Below are 17859 nucleotides of genomic sequence, written 5' to 3'. Positions count from 1 at the left end.
AAAGGAGACAGAGACAGAGACCCACATTGGAGCACCGGACAGAAATCTCAAGGTCCAAATCAGGAGCAGAAGGAGACTAAGCACGAGCAAGGAACTCAGGACCGCGAGGGTGCACCCACACACTGAGACAATGGAACTCACCAAGGCCAGCTGGCCTGGGTCTGAAAAAGCATGGGATAAATTTGGACTAGCTGAACATAGTCTACATAAATCTTATATGTTGTGAACGATCAAAGATGTCACTCAGGAGACAGAACTGTTCATGTAATAGTAATGACCATTATCTGAGTTATAGTTCATTTTACTGGTAAATTAGTGAAAGGATTTAATGTAATCGATCAATTCAATGGGAAAGAATTAGTGTCCCTTTCTAATATAACCGAATGGATATTTTAAGCATATATTAGCTTCTGTACACCACAGAAGACAAGTTAGTTCTGTTTTATTTAACACTAAAAATGTTTACTATGATCTCTCACCACACATAGTTCTTTGGTAAGGGTGATAAGAGTGACGTGTAACTTAAAGAGCATAGAAAGGTTTTGTAATAGAATCCAGAACATGAAAGAAGTTGATGTCTTTCTTAGTTCATGCAAAATCAGACTCATAAATCAGCAATTATGCATTACATATTTTTTAAATGTTTAGACAAGAAAGCCATCATCTTTCTCTTCAACACATTTTATAATGTGTGAATATATATGAATAAGAGATAGCCCGATAAACATAATTCACCAATATTTCTTTCTAAATTTGTAAATGTCACTTCAACACATCACTGGTGTGGGAGGTCCTTGTGTCTATGTGTTGCCTTTATTGGTTAATGAAGAAAGAACTGGCTTGGCCTATAGCATGGGAGGAGGAAAGCATAGTTAAGATACACCATGGAGCTGCTGCCAGAGATAGACATGCTGAAACTTTGCTGGTAGGCCACGACCTCGTGGTGATATACAGATTAATAGAAATCGGTTAAATTAGTATGTAAGAGTTATCCAATACAAAGCTAGAGCTAATGGGCCAAGCAATGATTAAATTAATACAATTTCTGTGTGATTATTTTGGGTCTCAGCTAGCCAGGCAGCTGAGACAAACAAGTGGACCCTCCTACAACATATCACTAACCAGTACACATAAAATGCAATATTTTTGAAGTAAAGAAGTCTTCTTTCTTAATAATGTTTTATTCAGTTTTCCTTCAATTGGCCAGTTCTATAATCCTCTTCATCTTAGTACAATTGAACAGCATCAATATAGCAGACTCCTTCATCTAGTTTGGGTCCTCTGTAGCCATAGTATTGACATTTAAACATTCAAAGGTTGAGAAATTACTCACATACTGTAATAAAACTTCCCAAATGCTAACTTTTCCTATATCTTTGATGGGTTGTCTAATTGCAATGAAGAGTCCATCCTTGTTCACCTGGAGTCTTCCAATTGAGTAACAGTAATTGAACACCCACGTGACCTTTAAAGTTTCAGATGATCATGGCTTAGCTATTGGCATTGCAGATTCCTTATAATGCTCATAATCATTATTTTCAAGATGTACTCACATGGAATTAGACAGTAGTTGTTTTACACAGCAATATGAAAGCATGGAAATTAAAGAGAAAATTGTGCAAGAGATGGACAAGAGAAGGATTAATGTTCAATCTTCTGTGAATCTTCTCCCAATGAAGTAATTCAAAATGCACTAAGTTCCCCAAACACTGAAATGAGTGTTCAGAATCTGTGCTGAATTTGCTTAAATCCCCAAACACTGAAATGAGTGTTCAGAATTTGTGCTGAATTTGCTTAAATCAAAGCCATTTAGAGCCTCTACACCTGTCTTAATTCACAGTTTGTTTCACAAAACTCTGTATAATGATAATAATAATTAATAAAATAATATTGAACCTGATTCAACTCATCCCCAACTCCATCTTCCAAATAAACCCTATACAAATGCCCCTCACTGTACATCAAGTGCATAGACACCTGTAATGCTGTGGAATGGAGAGAACTCAGTGTTTCCATCTAAAGTTCAGCATGTATTTATTATGAACCACAATAGACAGCAGTGTATGGTGTCAACTTTCCAATTGTAGAAATTTGGAGTGGCAGGGCTGCGTCCCTGGCACCCGGCCACCCCCACGGCTAGCTTTACCCGAAATAATTACACGGAAACTGTATTCTTTTAAACATCGCTTGGCCCATTTCTATCTAGCCTCTTCTAGGCTAGCTCTCGCACCTGGATTAGCCCATTTCTAATAATCTGCTGTAGCCCACGAGCTGGCTTACCAGGAATGATCTTAACCTGCATCTGCCTGGAGTGGGAGAACCATGGTGACTCTCTGACTCAGCTTCTTTCCCCCAGCCTTCCGTTCTGTTTACTCCACCCACCTAAGTGTGGGCCTATCAAATGGGCCTAGCAGTTTCTTTATTGTTTAACCAATGAAATCAACAGGTTGATATATGACATTCCCCCATCATTTTCTCTTTTTCTGTTTAAACAAAAAGAAAGGCTTTAACTTTAACATAGTAAAATTACATATAGCAAAACAGTTATTAAGCAAGAATCATAGTTACAATATTTATATCTATTTTATCTTTTATCATAACAATGGAAAACTATAACTACCTATCCATTTTTCAACTCCATCAAAGACTCCAGAATGATATAATATTATCTAAGTAAACAAGAAATCCAAAGCTCTAGAAATGACAGAGACATCTTGCTGCCTGTACAGTCACCCAAAGTTTCTCTGTACCGTTGGGGCATCCATCTTCAGCCTTCAGGCCCATAGTATCCAGCAGATATTTTCATCAAGCAGGAAATTCCAAAGACAGTTCAGTCATTTTCTGTTGTGTCCTGCAGAATGTCTCGCAGACTCTTTCATGAGTCAGGAACACCGAAAGACCATCTCACCTTTAAGCAAGTTCAGCAGTCCTCTCTCTGCAGGTTCTTTGTGTCCAGTTTATGTATCAGTCCAGGCAAGAGCAGTTTCTTGCCCAAATATCTATCAAACTCCAAAGGATCCTCTTCGATGCCCATCTTCCTCTCAAAGTAGATTGGTGCCGCCAGGAGCAGATATGTCTCATTGTCATGAAAAGTCCTAAGTTATTAAAATATTTTAAATGCCATATTCTGTAGCCTTTGAGAGATATGAAGAATGCCTATCTGAAATATGTCTCTATATATCTAGAAAATCTAAGTAACATGACTACAAACTTGACTATTATTTATGATTATCCATCAACAACCTATATTTCCTATTATACATTACATTTTAAAAATGAACTACACGATCACAACTCCTTATTCAAGATTAGAAATACATATACATATAACAAAATTGGCCTTAAAATCCACATCAATGCAAATTATTCATACCTATATCATTTCCCCTTTAAATGTAAAAGAACATTTATAAACAATATTTTGGGAACATGGGCGCAGTTTTTTTTCTCCAAACTGCTTTCTGCTGAATAGGGGCGTCGTTAATTAGGTCTTTCATGGTATAACCTGTGTGTTAGTTTCATCTCAGTTGGCAGTTGAGCGAAGCACTTTTCTGAAGATGTTCACAACAACCTTTCAGGAGGGTGTGGTCTATCATACCAAATTGGAATAGAAGAAATCCACAGGGTCTGGTCCTCTGTGAAAACAAAAGAAGACCCTCTCCAAAGCATCATATCCTTAGACCCAAATTTTGAAATTGTAATACCCTTATATACATTCTGGTTTAGCTTGGCAGCCCATGTAATGAAATGTCTCTCTGTACTTAGCTCCTTCACAGTCAAAAATTTTAAAGAAAACACAATGTACATAATCCAGACTCTCTGTGAATTTTCCATTTTTACGTGGCTTATTTTTCTTTATTTCTCTTAATCTATAACTATCTCTACTCTGTCTCTTTAAAGACTTTACCTTTTTTTTAAACCATTAACTTTATTTTCTATATTTTTTTCTTCTCTCTCTCAAGCCTACATACATTTATCCAACAGTGTGACTCATTTAGTGGTCTGAATCTGTCCTATTGTGAATCTGTAATTTTTTACTATCCAGGAGCATTTCTTAAAATGTTAAGCACTTTTTAAAAACTTAAGTTGCACCATGTAGGGGTAATATGGTACTGCCTGTTTACTGCCAAGTCTAAACCTTAACTGCGCTATTATTATGGTAATTACGGCAGTTCCTGCCTGAGGTCAGCACAGTTCAGCATGGAGCAGCCACTCCTGCCTCAGATCCATTGGTGCCCCTGAGCTGAGCACAGTTCCAGGCACACAGCAAGTCCACATTGGAGCCACACTCAGCAGTTTAATTTTGAGACTGAGCGTGCAGCATAGAAACTCTTTTTATCCAAGTTACAACCAAATCTGACACGCAGAGCACTGCACAGTCTGAAAACATGTCTCTTCCGCCATGCTCTTCTGCCTGCCTAAGCCTGATTATGCCGTCTGCCCAGGTGCAGGCAGGGAGCGCTGAGAGCACTCTCCTTCTGATCCCAAGTGGGAACACAAACATTCAGTCCCATAAAATCCATTGAATGCTTTAAAGCCAGAGTTTGCATTGGCGGCACAGTCCCAAGAAGCTGCACTTTAAAATGATGCAGCTTTTTTTCTGCTGCCTTTGCCAAATCAGGAAATCTCTCTACAGCACGCCACCAACAAACAGCAAAAATCTGTGTGAAATTCTCTCTCCCTTATTTTTAAGCCATCTCAGGTTTTTAAGTGGGTTTAGCCCCACATTGGGTGCCATCTGTAGAAATTTGGAGCGGCGGGGCTGTGTCCCCGGCACCCGGCCACCCGCATGGCTAGCTTTACCCGAAATAATTACACGGAAACTGTATTCTTTTAAACATCGCTTGGCCCATTTCTATCTAGCCTCTTCTAGGCTAGCTCTCGCACCTGGATTAGCCCATTTCTAATAATCTGCTGTAGCCCACGAGCTGGCTTACCAGGAATGATCTTAACCTGCATCTGCCTGGAGTGGGAGAACCATGGTGACTCTCTGACTCAGCTTCTTTCCCCCAGCCTTCCGTTCTGTTTACTCCACCCACCTAAGGGTGGGCCTATCAAATGGGCCTAGCAGTTTCTTTATTGCTTAACCAATGAAATCATCAGATTGATATATGACACTCCCCCATCATCCAATGACACCATTCTCTCTATATAAGAGATGTTATTAACACTAGCAGTAAGATGTGCACTCAAAGCCACAGACCCATACATAAGAAGTTTCCTTCAAAAGAATAGTAGTAGGAGTCAACAGTTAAACAAAAGCTAGTTTGTGTGGAAACTCTCAATACATTAAAATTTGAAATTGTTGGATTATACATCAAATGTTTGAAAAAATATATTAAATAACAGAAGCAAAAAAAGGTAATTATTGTACTTCTCAGGGTATCTCTTCTGCTCTTTCCGGGTTAAGAACACTCATAACTTTACCAAGGAGGAAACAGTAGTGTTACCCTCATTATTTCTACATTTGCCATGATAATCACACTAAATCATAACTACCATATGTAATAATCATTCATCAAAATATCTCCTTATATAAAAATGATCAAAAAAGTCCATATATATGTTTAAAAATCTAATTATTGAAGTTTCAGTGTAACACAATGAGACACACTGTAAGCACCTTTGTCCAATATCTTGCAAGTATTCATTGCAAAGAGTCATTGGTCTGGTTCAAGGCTTCTGTTTATACTACACTATTGATGCTGGGTCTTCGTAGGACTCTTGTTGGGTATTCTGCTGTTGTCCTGTATTGTGGAATTCCTCAGCTTTGTGTACTTAGGTAAGGTTCCCCTGCATGCTCCAGCAGCTCATAGATGGGGTGGATATTGAGACAGACTGAGTCATAGCCCTCTGCCTGACCTGCACAGCTGTAGAGTTGGTCTGCCAGATATGAAATAAGAACGGTTCTATCATGTTTACAACTTTGGGGTTGGCTCACCCACATTTATAATAGTAGGGTTGGCTCTCCCACTCTTACCATCAAAAATATAAAAACAAAAATCTTGGAGATTTAATGGAAATTACAGAAATGGGAAAAATAAAATGATGGTGGTAAATAGGATCAAAATATAGGATGTTACTGCCAAGAAATATATCTTTATAAAAACCATCAATATGTACAATCAACATGTCAATTAAAACTGTATGATCATGACTCTATAGATTTCTTTATTCATTTCTCTTGTTTGCTTTTCTTTTTGTTTTTTGAGAGGTGGTCTCTGACTGAAGCACAGAATGGCCTTGAATTAGTGAAAATTTCTGCCTCCGTGAGACATTTTCTGGGATAACATACATAAACCACCACATTAGTGTTAACATATTCAAACTCATATTTCATGTTACATAGGATTTTATTATTTACTTATTTTATTTAAAACTATCTTCTTTGTAATATTAAAAAGTTTTATATAACAACATCTCTCCATCATCCCTCTGCAGGTGGAATATCATCCTTATCTCAATCAGAGCAAGCTTCTGGATTTCTGCAAGCCAAAAGACATTGTTTTGGTTGCTCTGGGCATCCACTAAGATAAACACTGGTAATATTGACATTAGAAATGAAGCCTCTGGAAAGTAGGATCAAACTCTTTTTATGAAGCTACAGTTACCCTGATACCAAAACCCCACAAAGACACAACCAAGAAAGAGAATTACAGACCAATCTTAATCATGAACATTGATGTAAAAATTCTCAATAAAATACTGGCAAACCGAATCCAAGAACATATAAAAACAATCATCCATTATGATCAAGTAGGCTTCATCCCAAAGCAAGTTTTACTTGATGCCAGAAAAGGAGATTCTCAAGTTTTGGCCACATTGTCATCATGGCATGGGACCCACTTACCCAGTATCTGGAGTTCACAGGACTCAGATGATGCCTTTTCTGCTCTGTTTTTCTAGCCAAGGATAGGGAAGAGGGCAGACTGAGAAGTCAGTTGTTTCTCTTCAATTGTCTATTTTTGTTTTCTTTTGTTTTTTGAAACTGCAAGGTTTTGTTAGATTTTTGTGGTCATCAGTTATTTAGGGAAGGAGTCAGCTCTTTTTCTTCTGAAATCACTGAATAGCTGAGTTCTTGGAACATAGAACTCAGTTTTATGGACTTGGCTTGGAGCTGGGGAAAATTTACTTACACAACATTTAATGTTTATGTCCACTGATGCACATTTCCTGGGTAATTTTTTAAATATTCTTATGATTCCCTGTTTAAGTCATGGATCCTACTACATGTGCTAGTAGAGACATCTTGCGGTGATGACTAAACTGTGGTTTTCAAGAATAGAAGAGGTTCTCAGAATGCTTTCCCCTTGTTATTAGATGGAGTCCTTACGACATAAGATATGTGGAAATGTTGATACCAGAACAGGTCACATTTTATGCCTGAATACTTTCTGATACATGAATGTCTAACTGTAAATGGTACCTTTTGTTCTCCTCAGCTTCCCAAAAGTAAGATTAAGGAGATCATCAAAATAGCTATAGATGTTGGCTTCCGTCATTTTGATTCTGCTTCTATTTATAAAACTGAAGATTATGTGGGAGAGGTCATCCGAAGCAAGATTGCTGATGGCACTGTGAGGAGAGAAGATATATTTCTGACATCCAAGGTACTGTTTATATAATATACCTGCAAATAAACCATAATATTTGGACAGAGGTTCATATGACTAGATCAGTAATTATTAGTGAATTGTACTTACTGTTTTATCTTTGTGCTTACAGTGGATAGTGTTTATTGACAGGGAATGGTTGGCTCATTATTGCTGTCTTTAGATTCATGAATATGATTTGATTTGATGGCTCTTACTTCATCAACTTGGTTTATGGGACTATGATGTAAACTGGATTATGGAAGATATTCAGGAGCTTTGCTTATCTCCTGGATAACTTTTTAGCAGTTCTAATTGTTCTGAATATTTTAGATACTTTTAGTAATAAGAGAAAGTAAGATTAGATTTTGGTTGTTAAGCAAGGCGTAACTAATCTAGTATACAACGAAATTTTGAAAATATTTTCCCTATGGTTATGGAAATTAAAAATGCATAGACAGAGAGTGACAGAGATAAGCACACAAGAATGACATTAAGCCTCCATATGTGTATACTGAATAAGCAAAACAATACACACATATAGATACTTTCACCAGTAACTATTTCATATTGAGTTGACTAAGTAAGAATATTAGACTCTCACTGTGAATTTTAAATCCAGTGAAAGATAATATTGATGGTGAACATTGTTATTGCATGACTAAAATATTGTGTCTTGAGTAATTTCCAAGATTAATTCATGGTAAACATAGGAGATGCACATGGCTAGATCAGACTAAAAGACTTTTGGGAAGAAGTGCAATATTCCCACTGATCACATCAATTTAAAATTAGTAGGAAAAAGTCGGTATTAGGTCAAGTAAATGAAAAACTCCTAGAATATATTAATTCAATCTGAATTACACCTTCTACTGTAGGTTTGGTGTAATTGTCTTCGCTCAGAACTGGTGAGATCTTCCATGGAACAGTCATTGAAGAAATTTCAGTTGGACTATGTGGATCTTTACCTCATGCATTTCCCAGTGGCCCTGAAAGTATGTTTTTGAATATACAAAAATATATTATTTAGAGTAGTTTGTAGTTATGATGGTGGTAGGATTCAGAGAAATAGAGGTTTCCTATGAAATTGTATTTTCTAGAGATTCCAGGGAATCTATACCCATGAAGTCTTAACAATGTGCCGACTAAGTAGACCCAAATAAAGACCAGTAGGACATGTTAATGTGGAAGGGGAAAATCTAATGAGGCCGCAACACTAGACAAGGAACTATGGGCAACTAATGAATTGAAGTAAAGAAAAATAGTTATCTACAATGTGGAAAGCCCTAAAAATTTATAAAAGTCTAGAGGACAGCCCATAGTGACCCAGAGATGCAATATTTAAGAACACATATAATAGGCATGAGAAAATAGAATCTTACCACCTAAGGACATTTTATATAACTCAACATTCAAAATACATGACAAATATAATTACATTAAATATGACCCATCTGTATTATGGAGTTTTAATTCTCAGCATTCCCTTTCCCTAGAATGGCTACTGGTAGAAAACATGCCATTTTTGAGATGTTACTTTAACTTTTGCTTCTATTCCAGCCAGGAGAAGAAGATTTCCCAGTAGATGAACATGGAAAATTAATATTTGACACAGTGGATCTCTGTGCCACATGGGAAGTGAGTACTAGAAAGAGAGAGCACATGGGGGAATGCAGGGAGAGAAAACGTCAGGCCACTGTTTCATTCATGAGAGTAGGGTGTGTCTTCTTTGTCAAAAAGTGATGTTATGTCCAAGGAATGTTTTGTTTAAGAGCTGGGGTAGCATGCATGACTTTAACATAATAGAATCAAAGGGTTATACAACCACATAAAATACTTTGTGACTCCATTTTCTGCTTTAGGCCTTGGAGAAGTGTAAGGATGCAGGACTGACCAAGTCCATTGGGGTGTCCAACTTTAACAGCAGGCAGCTGGAGATGATCCTGAACAAGCCAGGGCTCAAGTACAAGCCTGTGTGTAATGAGGTGGGGATCCTCAATCTCTTGTTCTCCATCTCCTGTTTCCCTTGTTCCACTGCTTAATAGGTATGGGTTTCAGCATTCATTTTATATGTGGAGCAACACAAGCTAAGGCCAGAGTGTTTACACAGGATATTTACTACAGTTGGTTTTGTTTTTCTCTGTGAAGCCTTCATGGTTCTGGCTATTACAAATAGTGCTGCTATGGATATAGTTGAACAAAGGCTTTTGTAGTATGATTGGGCATCTCTTGGGTATATTCCCAAGAGTGGAGTTGCTGGATCCTGAGGTAGGTTGACTCCCAGTTTCCTGAGAAACCGCCACACTAATTTCCAAAGTGGTTGCACAAGTTTGCATTCCCACCAGCAATGGATACGTGTTCCTCTTACTCCACATCCTCTCCAGCATAAGTTATCATTGGTGTTTTTGATTTTAGCCATTCTGACACGTGTAAGATGGTATCTCAAAGTTGTTTTGATTTGCATTTCCCTGATTGCTAAGGAAGGAAGTCAGGACTGCAAGGGGTTTGTCCACCCACTGAGAAAATGTGACTGACCTAAGGGGAGCTCATGAAGGCCAGCTGGACTGGCACTGAATGAGCATGTGATCAAACCAGACTCTCTGAATGTGGCTGACAATGGGTGCTGACTGAGAAGCCAATGATAATGGCACTGGGATTTGATTGTACTGCATGTACTGGCTTTTTGGGTCCTAGTATGTTTGGATACACACCTTCCTAGGCCTGGATGGAGGCGGGAGGGCCTTGGACTTCCCACAGAGCGGGGTACCCTACCCTCTCTTAGGACTGAAGGGGGAGGGTGGAGGAGGGGAGGGGAGTGGGAGCGAAATGGGAGGAGGTGGAAATTTTGAATGGCATTATTTATAAAGCAAAAAATAAAATGTTTGAATTAAAAAAAGAAAATTTATATATGTTCCTTGGTTAAAGTCCCCCAATTATTGTTTATTGTTTTTTTTCCCCAACTCTCCTGCTGCAGAACCTTTCTACTTCCCAGGCAGGAACTTTTATTTTCATGTTTTTACTAATCCACTGCAATTAATCAAGGTTTCTTGTACCAGAATGGGTAGGGTGCTATATGCTTAAGTCTTGGTGTTGTTATAGTCAATTCATAATTTATTACACAAGTTTTCTAAATTTAGTTTATTGTATTTTAACATTTTTCTTTATATCAATGTGGGATTTTATGTATTATGGTATCTTTATTCATTCATCTGCAGGTAGAATGCCATCCTTATCTCAACCAAATGAAACTTCTTGATTTCTGCAAGTCAAATAATATTGTACTGGTTGCCTATGGTGTCCTGGGAACACAACGATGTACAGGATGGTAATGAGATCATTAAAAATTAAACATATAGCCGGGCGGTGGTGGCGCAGGCCTTTAATTCCAGCACTCGGGAGGCAGAGGCAGGCGGATCTCTGTGAGTTCGAGACCAGCCTGGTCTACAAGAGCTAGTTCCAGGACAGGCTCCAAAACCACAGAGAAACCCTGTCTCGAAAAACCAAAAAAAAAAAAAAATTAAACATATATTAACAATTGTGCTGGCATACCGTTAGTCCCATAATTCTAAATTCAAATTCATGCAATCTGCTAGCAGGAATAATTTGCATTTTTTATAGAATGAAAAATGGTATTAATGTTACTGGTACAGGAACACACTTGAGAAGCCCCAATGTCTATGGTTACCTTCATGTGTATTTGAAACTTCTTTACATGTTATAGATTGAGGGATTTTGCCTCGCTGTATTTCATTCCAGAGTGGACCCGAGCTCCCCTGTTCTCTTGGATGAACCAGTTCTTCATTCCATGGCAAAGAAATACAATCAAACTCCAGCCTTGATTGCCCTTCGCTACCAGTTACAGCGTGGGCTTGTGGCCCTCAGCAGCACTCTCACGGAAAAGTGAGTCAAAGGGAACATCCAGGTGCTGAGTTAGACTGTGAGCTTCAAAATTGTCCACACTGATTCTCCCTGATTCACCCCAATGTACTTCTTTGGCAACTCTTGATTCTATGTCACCCTAGTCCTTCTATTTGCTTTTCCATGCCCTTGTGTCTTATGTATATTTGAAGGGTTTATCCTTATCTGTAACAATACTACAGTTTTTGTTGCAATATAGAATTAGAATTAGGTTCAAGACAGATTTTTCTTCTCAGCATTGCAATGGCATTGCACCTATTAACCTTAAGTGAATGAAATGTTCCTTTGTCTTCTGAAATGAAATGGACTTAGTGTAGATAATGGGTCTTCAAATTATTTATGTTCTATTTTGTCGTTTCCTTGTACACACATTTATTTTAACACGCAGGCATTTATCTTCTTTAAACTTAATTTTGTCACCTTTCAAATCCCGTAGAGAGTAGCTTTCTTTTCAAATAGGTCATCATTTATTTTGCTTATGAATAATTGTATGAGTTTAAGAATCAACCATTTCAATGCACGGGCTCCATATTTGAAGCAGACATGCAATTGTTCTTTGTAAGGACTTCATATATAAAATATTTATGTAAGCAATTTTTCTGCCGTTAGATTTTTTTTTGTGTCTCCTCTGACCTCAAAGAGACTTTCTGTGCTGGGATGTGTTCTGTCATGTCGGGTCATAGATTGCATTGTTTGCAGTGGAGCCTATCTCATCAGTATGAAGTTCCGTGGTCTCTCTTCCACATAGTTTTCTATCTCTGTTCTTAATAGTTCTTAATTCTTCTTCCAACCAGCCTTGGCTTTACTATTTTGCACAACTCCAACTTAGTTCCTGACTTCTCAGAAAGGGCTTTCATGTATGAGTGTGTTCTAATCTAGACAAAGAATACCATTACTTCTGGCATCTTTAACTGGCAAAGTGTGCTACAACCAGGGAAGTATCAAGACATGGGAAAACTTCTTCCATATCCTAGTACAAGTGGCTCAATATTCACAAAATAGAGTAGGCACTGGAAGACTTGAAGCAGACATTCTTATAATTTTTGTAGATTTTAATTAAAATGTAACCACACAACTTTCCTTCTCACTTTTTCTTCCTCCATCTGCTTTTGGGTTCTCCTCCTCTACTTCTCCATGTCTCTCCACTATCAAATTGATAAGCCCTTATTTCCAAATTGTTATTGTTACACATACCTATATTTATATGTTTTTATGTACCATTGTATAAATTAAACATGTTGACTCCATTTTTGTTGATGATACATATATAGCTTCAGAGCAGATCACTTTGTATTGGACAACAAGTTAGGCGGATCATCCCTGGGAGAGGCTCCCTCTTCCTCTGTCTGGCATTATTGTATTCTTATTGTGAATCCATTAACTATGTTTATGTATTCTGGAAACCCATTGGTCTCAGTTTCGGAAGTGGATTTTGAAGCTTTTACTAAAAAAATGCTGTACTTTTCAAATTTTCATTAAGTAACATAAGCAAAAATGTCTTCTCTATATATTAAGATTCTTCATTACTTTCTATTTGGTTGATTGATGTTAAACATTCCTGTGTGCAACACACCCATATTTTCTCTATTATTTTTAAAATATCATCCTCTGTTCTTTCCATCTCATTTTCATAATCCACCAAAATTACTGTTTTGTAATTTCAAGTGTTAACCAAAGCAAATGTACAATTTAAAAATGGATAATAAGATTCACTATCTATGACTATGCATCTGTCCTCATCCTTGTGGTCAATTAACATATTTTTGGTAGTGCAAATTTAGTTTGGCTATCTCAAATGAAAATGTTTCTTATTTCTCCTCTTACTTAAACACAGCTTGATGATTTGTTGTTTTTTTACATTTCCTTATTTTTGTTGTGATTTTGTCTTTGTTTTCTGATAAATATGTGCCTACATCCTGAACAAGAGACTCCAGCAATGCAATTGCTTTCGTGAACGACTGCTGTTCCCTTGTGGTGTTACTGAAAAGTCAGAGAAAAAAAATGTTTTAAAAAATTAAAACATCTAAGGAAGTTAAGTTTTTTGTGTTTTATATGTCAAGGGAGTTTTCTGAAGTTTGGGTTGAGTTTGGTTTTGTGGATGATTTTGTATTTCCTAATGGTAGTTTACTTTGAGATTGTCATTTTTGAAGTAGTCTGGCCTTAAGCTAGCAATTTAGTTGAAAATGACCAAGAACTTCTAGGTTTTGCCTTTTACAATCCACGTGGTGGTGTTATAGATAGGTGTCATCACACCTGGCTTGCCTTGGTCATTTATGTTTTTTTCTGTAATAAAAAGTTTATAATCCACGTTCTAACTACCAACCAGAGTATTAAGTTGGTATTTTTTTTTCACATCTGTTCATTATTTTGGAGACTAAGATGTTTTTGCAGTACTGTTCTGTCCAAACCATGATCATTTTATTGGAATTTGCAGTTACATAGATGGTATTTTATGTACTTCCATAATTTTCATAATAAGTAACTGCTTATATTCTGTCTCATTTATAAATAGAAAACACGTAATTTTGTGAATTTCTTGATATTGCATTTTTGTTTCATCTACTTTGAAATATTCAGGATATCTTGCATTCATTCTGTCAATTACATGACTAAGTTGCTGTATGATTGATATTTTTATTCTCTAATTCTTTCTTGGTGTTGATTTTCAGATCAAAGCAATAATTTATGGATCCATTTGTTTACATACATTAACAGTTATGATCATCTTGTTGATTAAACTGTCCAAACTGTATTAAAGATGATCGATCACCTTGAGACCAGTTCTTAACTCATTTATAAAACATCATTTATAATAGAATATCCATTTAAGCTGTGTTCAAACTAGCATTCTTATATTTGATTGCCTTTTTTTCAGTGTGGAAATAAAACTATCAAATGATAGCAACTGAATTATGTTAAACATTTAGAAAATTGCACTTCTAGTTTAGATAATCTAAACAATGATGATTTCTTCTTTAAATCACATCAGATTTCTTCCGTTCTCACCTTCTATTTAACACTCTCTTGTCTGTATATGTGTATGGATTCACTATGTGGAGGGAATTTGAATGATGCTCTCCCTTGCATTTGTTTCTCACTTGAGCGTTTGGACGAATAACTTTGTATTTTGAGAGATCTGAGATTTTTCAATTTTTTTGTCATCACAGTTCAGTCTGTTGCATTTTTTACAGTGTGCAAGTTGGCAAAATTACAGTCTAAATATGCAAAAATGTTTCTTATCTGCATGGTAGGTTTTTGAATTCCAGTTGAGTCCAAAGGATATGAAAGTACTTGATGGCCTAAACAGAAATCTGTGATACGTGGCTGCACCGATGTAAGTCACTTGCAACATGTTTTCCTTTGTTTATTTCAAGAGTAATGCTTTTAAAGTTCTCTCAAATTCCATCTTACACCTGTAAGAATGGCCAAGATCAAAAACACTGATGACAAATTATGCTGGAGAGGTTGTGGGGTAAAGGGAACACTCCTGCATTGCTGGTGGGAATGCAAGCTGGTATAGCCTCTTTGGATGTCAGTGTGGCAATTTCTCAGAAAATTAGGAAACAACCTTCCTCAGGAATCAATAATACCACTTTTCGATACATATCAAAGGTGCTCAATCATGCCACAAGGACATATGCTCAGCTATGTTCATAGCAGCTTTGTTTGTCATAGCCAGAACCTGAAAACAACCTAAATGCTCCTTCACTGAAGAATGGATAAGGAAAATGTGGTACATTTACACAATGGAGTAAAAACAACAGAAAAAAATAATGACATCTTGAATTTTTCAGGAAATGGATGGAGCTAGAAAACATTATTTTGAGTGAGATAATGCAGACACAGAATCACATGTACTCACCCATAGGTAGTTTTTAAATATAAAGCAAAGAGAACCAGCCTACAATCCACAATCCCAGAATACATAGACAACAATGAGGACAGTAAGAGAAACTTACATAGATCTAATCTACAAGGGAAGTAGAAAACTACAAGATCTCCTGAGTAAATTGGGAGCATGGGGACTTTGGGGGAGGGTTGAAGGGGGAAGGGGACAGGCAGGGAGGGGAACAGAGAAAAATGTAGAGCTCAATAAAAGTCTATAAAAAATGAAAATAATGACAAAAATCACAAATTTTTCAAATAAGCTTTAAAGAAAAAAATTAAATTCTCTCAATAAATATAAAGAATGTAGAGACAATTAGAGCCCAGAATTTAGAAAATTACTTTTGGAATTCATTCTAATCTGTTCTGAATTCTGACATTCACAGAAGCAGAGTAAGCAGACCCAGGGTCCATTTAATTTGTTGTACCTGAAGACTTGTAGAGTTTCAGAAAATATGCAGGGCAAGCTTGCATCACTCCTGAATGCCCTGTCATGATAATAATCTGTATGCCCTGCAAACATGCACTTTGGACAGTATGAGGACCCCGTTGAAACATTTCCAATATCAACATCATGCCAACATGTCATTCTCTCCAGCAATTGATTAAATCCAAATCTTATTTAATATATGACCACCAACCTTGTAGTCTATGCATCACCTGCGTCTGAAATTGTTCACTGTGCTCAGGAACCTTAACGATTTTTAATAGTTTGAAAACCTTCATTTCTTTCTGATGTGATTTTATTCAGGAGCTGAAAGTTTTAAAAACTGGGGAGGGAGGGGGAGAGGAGTGGGGGGAGGGGGAGAGGAGTAGGAGGAGGAGAGGAGTGGGGGGAGGGGGAGAGGAGTGGGGGGAGGGGGAGAGGAGTGGGAGGAGGGGGAGAGGAGTGGGGGGAGGGGGAGAGGAATGGGAGCAGGAGGAGGGAAATGGGAGACGGGGAGGAGGTGGAAATTTTTTTAATAAAAAATAAAAATAAAAATTTCTGCCTCCTCCCCGCCTCCCTTTTCCCTCCCCCTCCCCCCACTCCACATGCACCATTCCCCTCCCCCTCCTTCTCCAGTCCAAAGAGCAGTCAGGGTTACCTGTCCTGTGGGCAGTCCAAGGTCCTCCCCCCTCCATCCAGGTCTAGAAAGGTGAACATCCAAACTGCCTAGGCTCCCACAAAGCCAGTACATGCAGTAGGATCAAAACCCAGTGCCATTGTTCTTGAGTTCTCAGTAGTCCTCATTGTCCACCATGTTCAGAGAGTCAGGTTTTATACCATGCTTTTTCAGTCCCAGTCCAGCTGGCCTTGGTAAGTTCCCATTAGATCAACCCCACCGTCTCAGTGGGTGGGTGCCCCCCTCGCGGTCTTGATTTCCTTGCTCATGTTCTCCCTCCTTCTGCTCCTCATTTGGACCTTGGGAGCAAGACAAGATGGATTGTATATGAAGGAAAATGTATTCATTCCTGTGGGGTAATTATTCAAGATTAATAATGTGATATTGTGTGAAAATTATAAGCACAATGAAAAATTTGCTTGCAATAACAATTCTAGATAGTTTGTTTTTAATAGTATACTGAAAATGAATAAGTTAGTGTGTATTAGATAGAGATAGAACTATTATTTATGTTATTATCTTTGATGAGTAATCTTTTAACTCTTTAGAACTTGTGTGTTTATTTTGTTATTGTGATTTGTGGTTATTTTTTATGTGTAAGATTTTGTTTTGGGCAAATATTGTTTCTATTACTGAACCAAAAACCACTATATTTTAATTAAGAGGAAATAAATGAATAGTTGATCAACTATAAGATTGAAAGAAAATGTCAGTGTAGTAAGCATTTCATTTAAGGCAATATATCTTAAAGTGAAATGGTAAGTTACAAATTCACTCAACACTTTTAAATTGGATAATGCACATTCCAAAGTAATAGTACATACATATATATGTATATATATATATATATCATACTATTATTCCATCTATTTTTCTATATTAAAATTATTTAGAGAAATTTTAATTGTGAATTTAACATGCACATTTATTTGTGACTGATCATATAGTATTACTATGACAATGGACTTTGTATTTTTATTTAATTAAAACATTATTTTTCCTTCTCTTGAAAATAAATTCTTTTTTCATCCCCTATGTCCTGATTATAGATTCCCTTCATTCTATTCTTTTTAGTACCTCTTCACCTGCCTGCCTTCTGAATCTACTCCATTTCTCTCTTTTATTAGAAAATAGGCTTCTAAGTGATAACAGCCAAACATGACAAAATAAAACATAGTAAGATAAAACAAAAATCATCACATCAAGGCTAGAAAAGGAATCCCAACAGAGGAAAAGAGTCCCTAGAGGAAGCACAAGAATCAGAGACTCACTCATTCACACACTCAGAAATCCCGTAGAGATACTAAGGTTACACAAACCAGATGGATTAATGATCTTTCAATAGTTCTCAGAATCAATGA

General features: G+C 37.1%; 1 protein-coding gene across 1 annotated transcript; it reads left to right on the top strand.

The window, feature by feature from the left end:
• The first annotated feature begins 7379 nt into the window (after positions 1–7379).
• LOC142849072 (aldo-keto reductase family 1 member C21-like) lies at positions 7380–14827 on the top strand. Its single transcript, XM_075971185.1, is given in 7 exon segments — positions 7380–7610; positions 8471–8587; positions 9153–9230; positions 9455–9577; positions 10808–10917; positions 11349–11514; positions 14762–14827. Coding segments are annotated over 7 exon segments (891 nt in total).
• Positions 14828–17859: the final 3032 nt, after the last annotated feature.

This window comes from Microtus pennsylvanicus, chromosome 4 (assembly GCF_037038515.1).
Source record: "Microtus pennsylvanicus isolate mMicPen1 chromosome 4, mMicPen1.hap1, whole genome shotgun sequence".
In the NCBI taxonomy this organism is placed as follows: Eukaryota; Metazoa; Chordata; class Mammalia; order Rodentia; family Cricetidae; genus Microtus; species Microtus pennsylvanicus.
The sequence above is the reverse complement of the archived record's forward strand: the minus strand, read 5'-3'. Positions and strand labels throughout refer to the sequence as shown.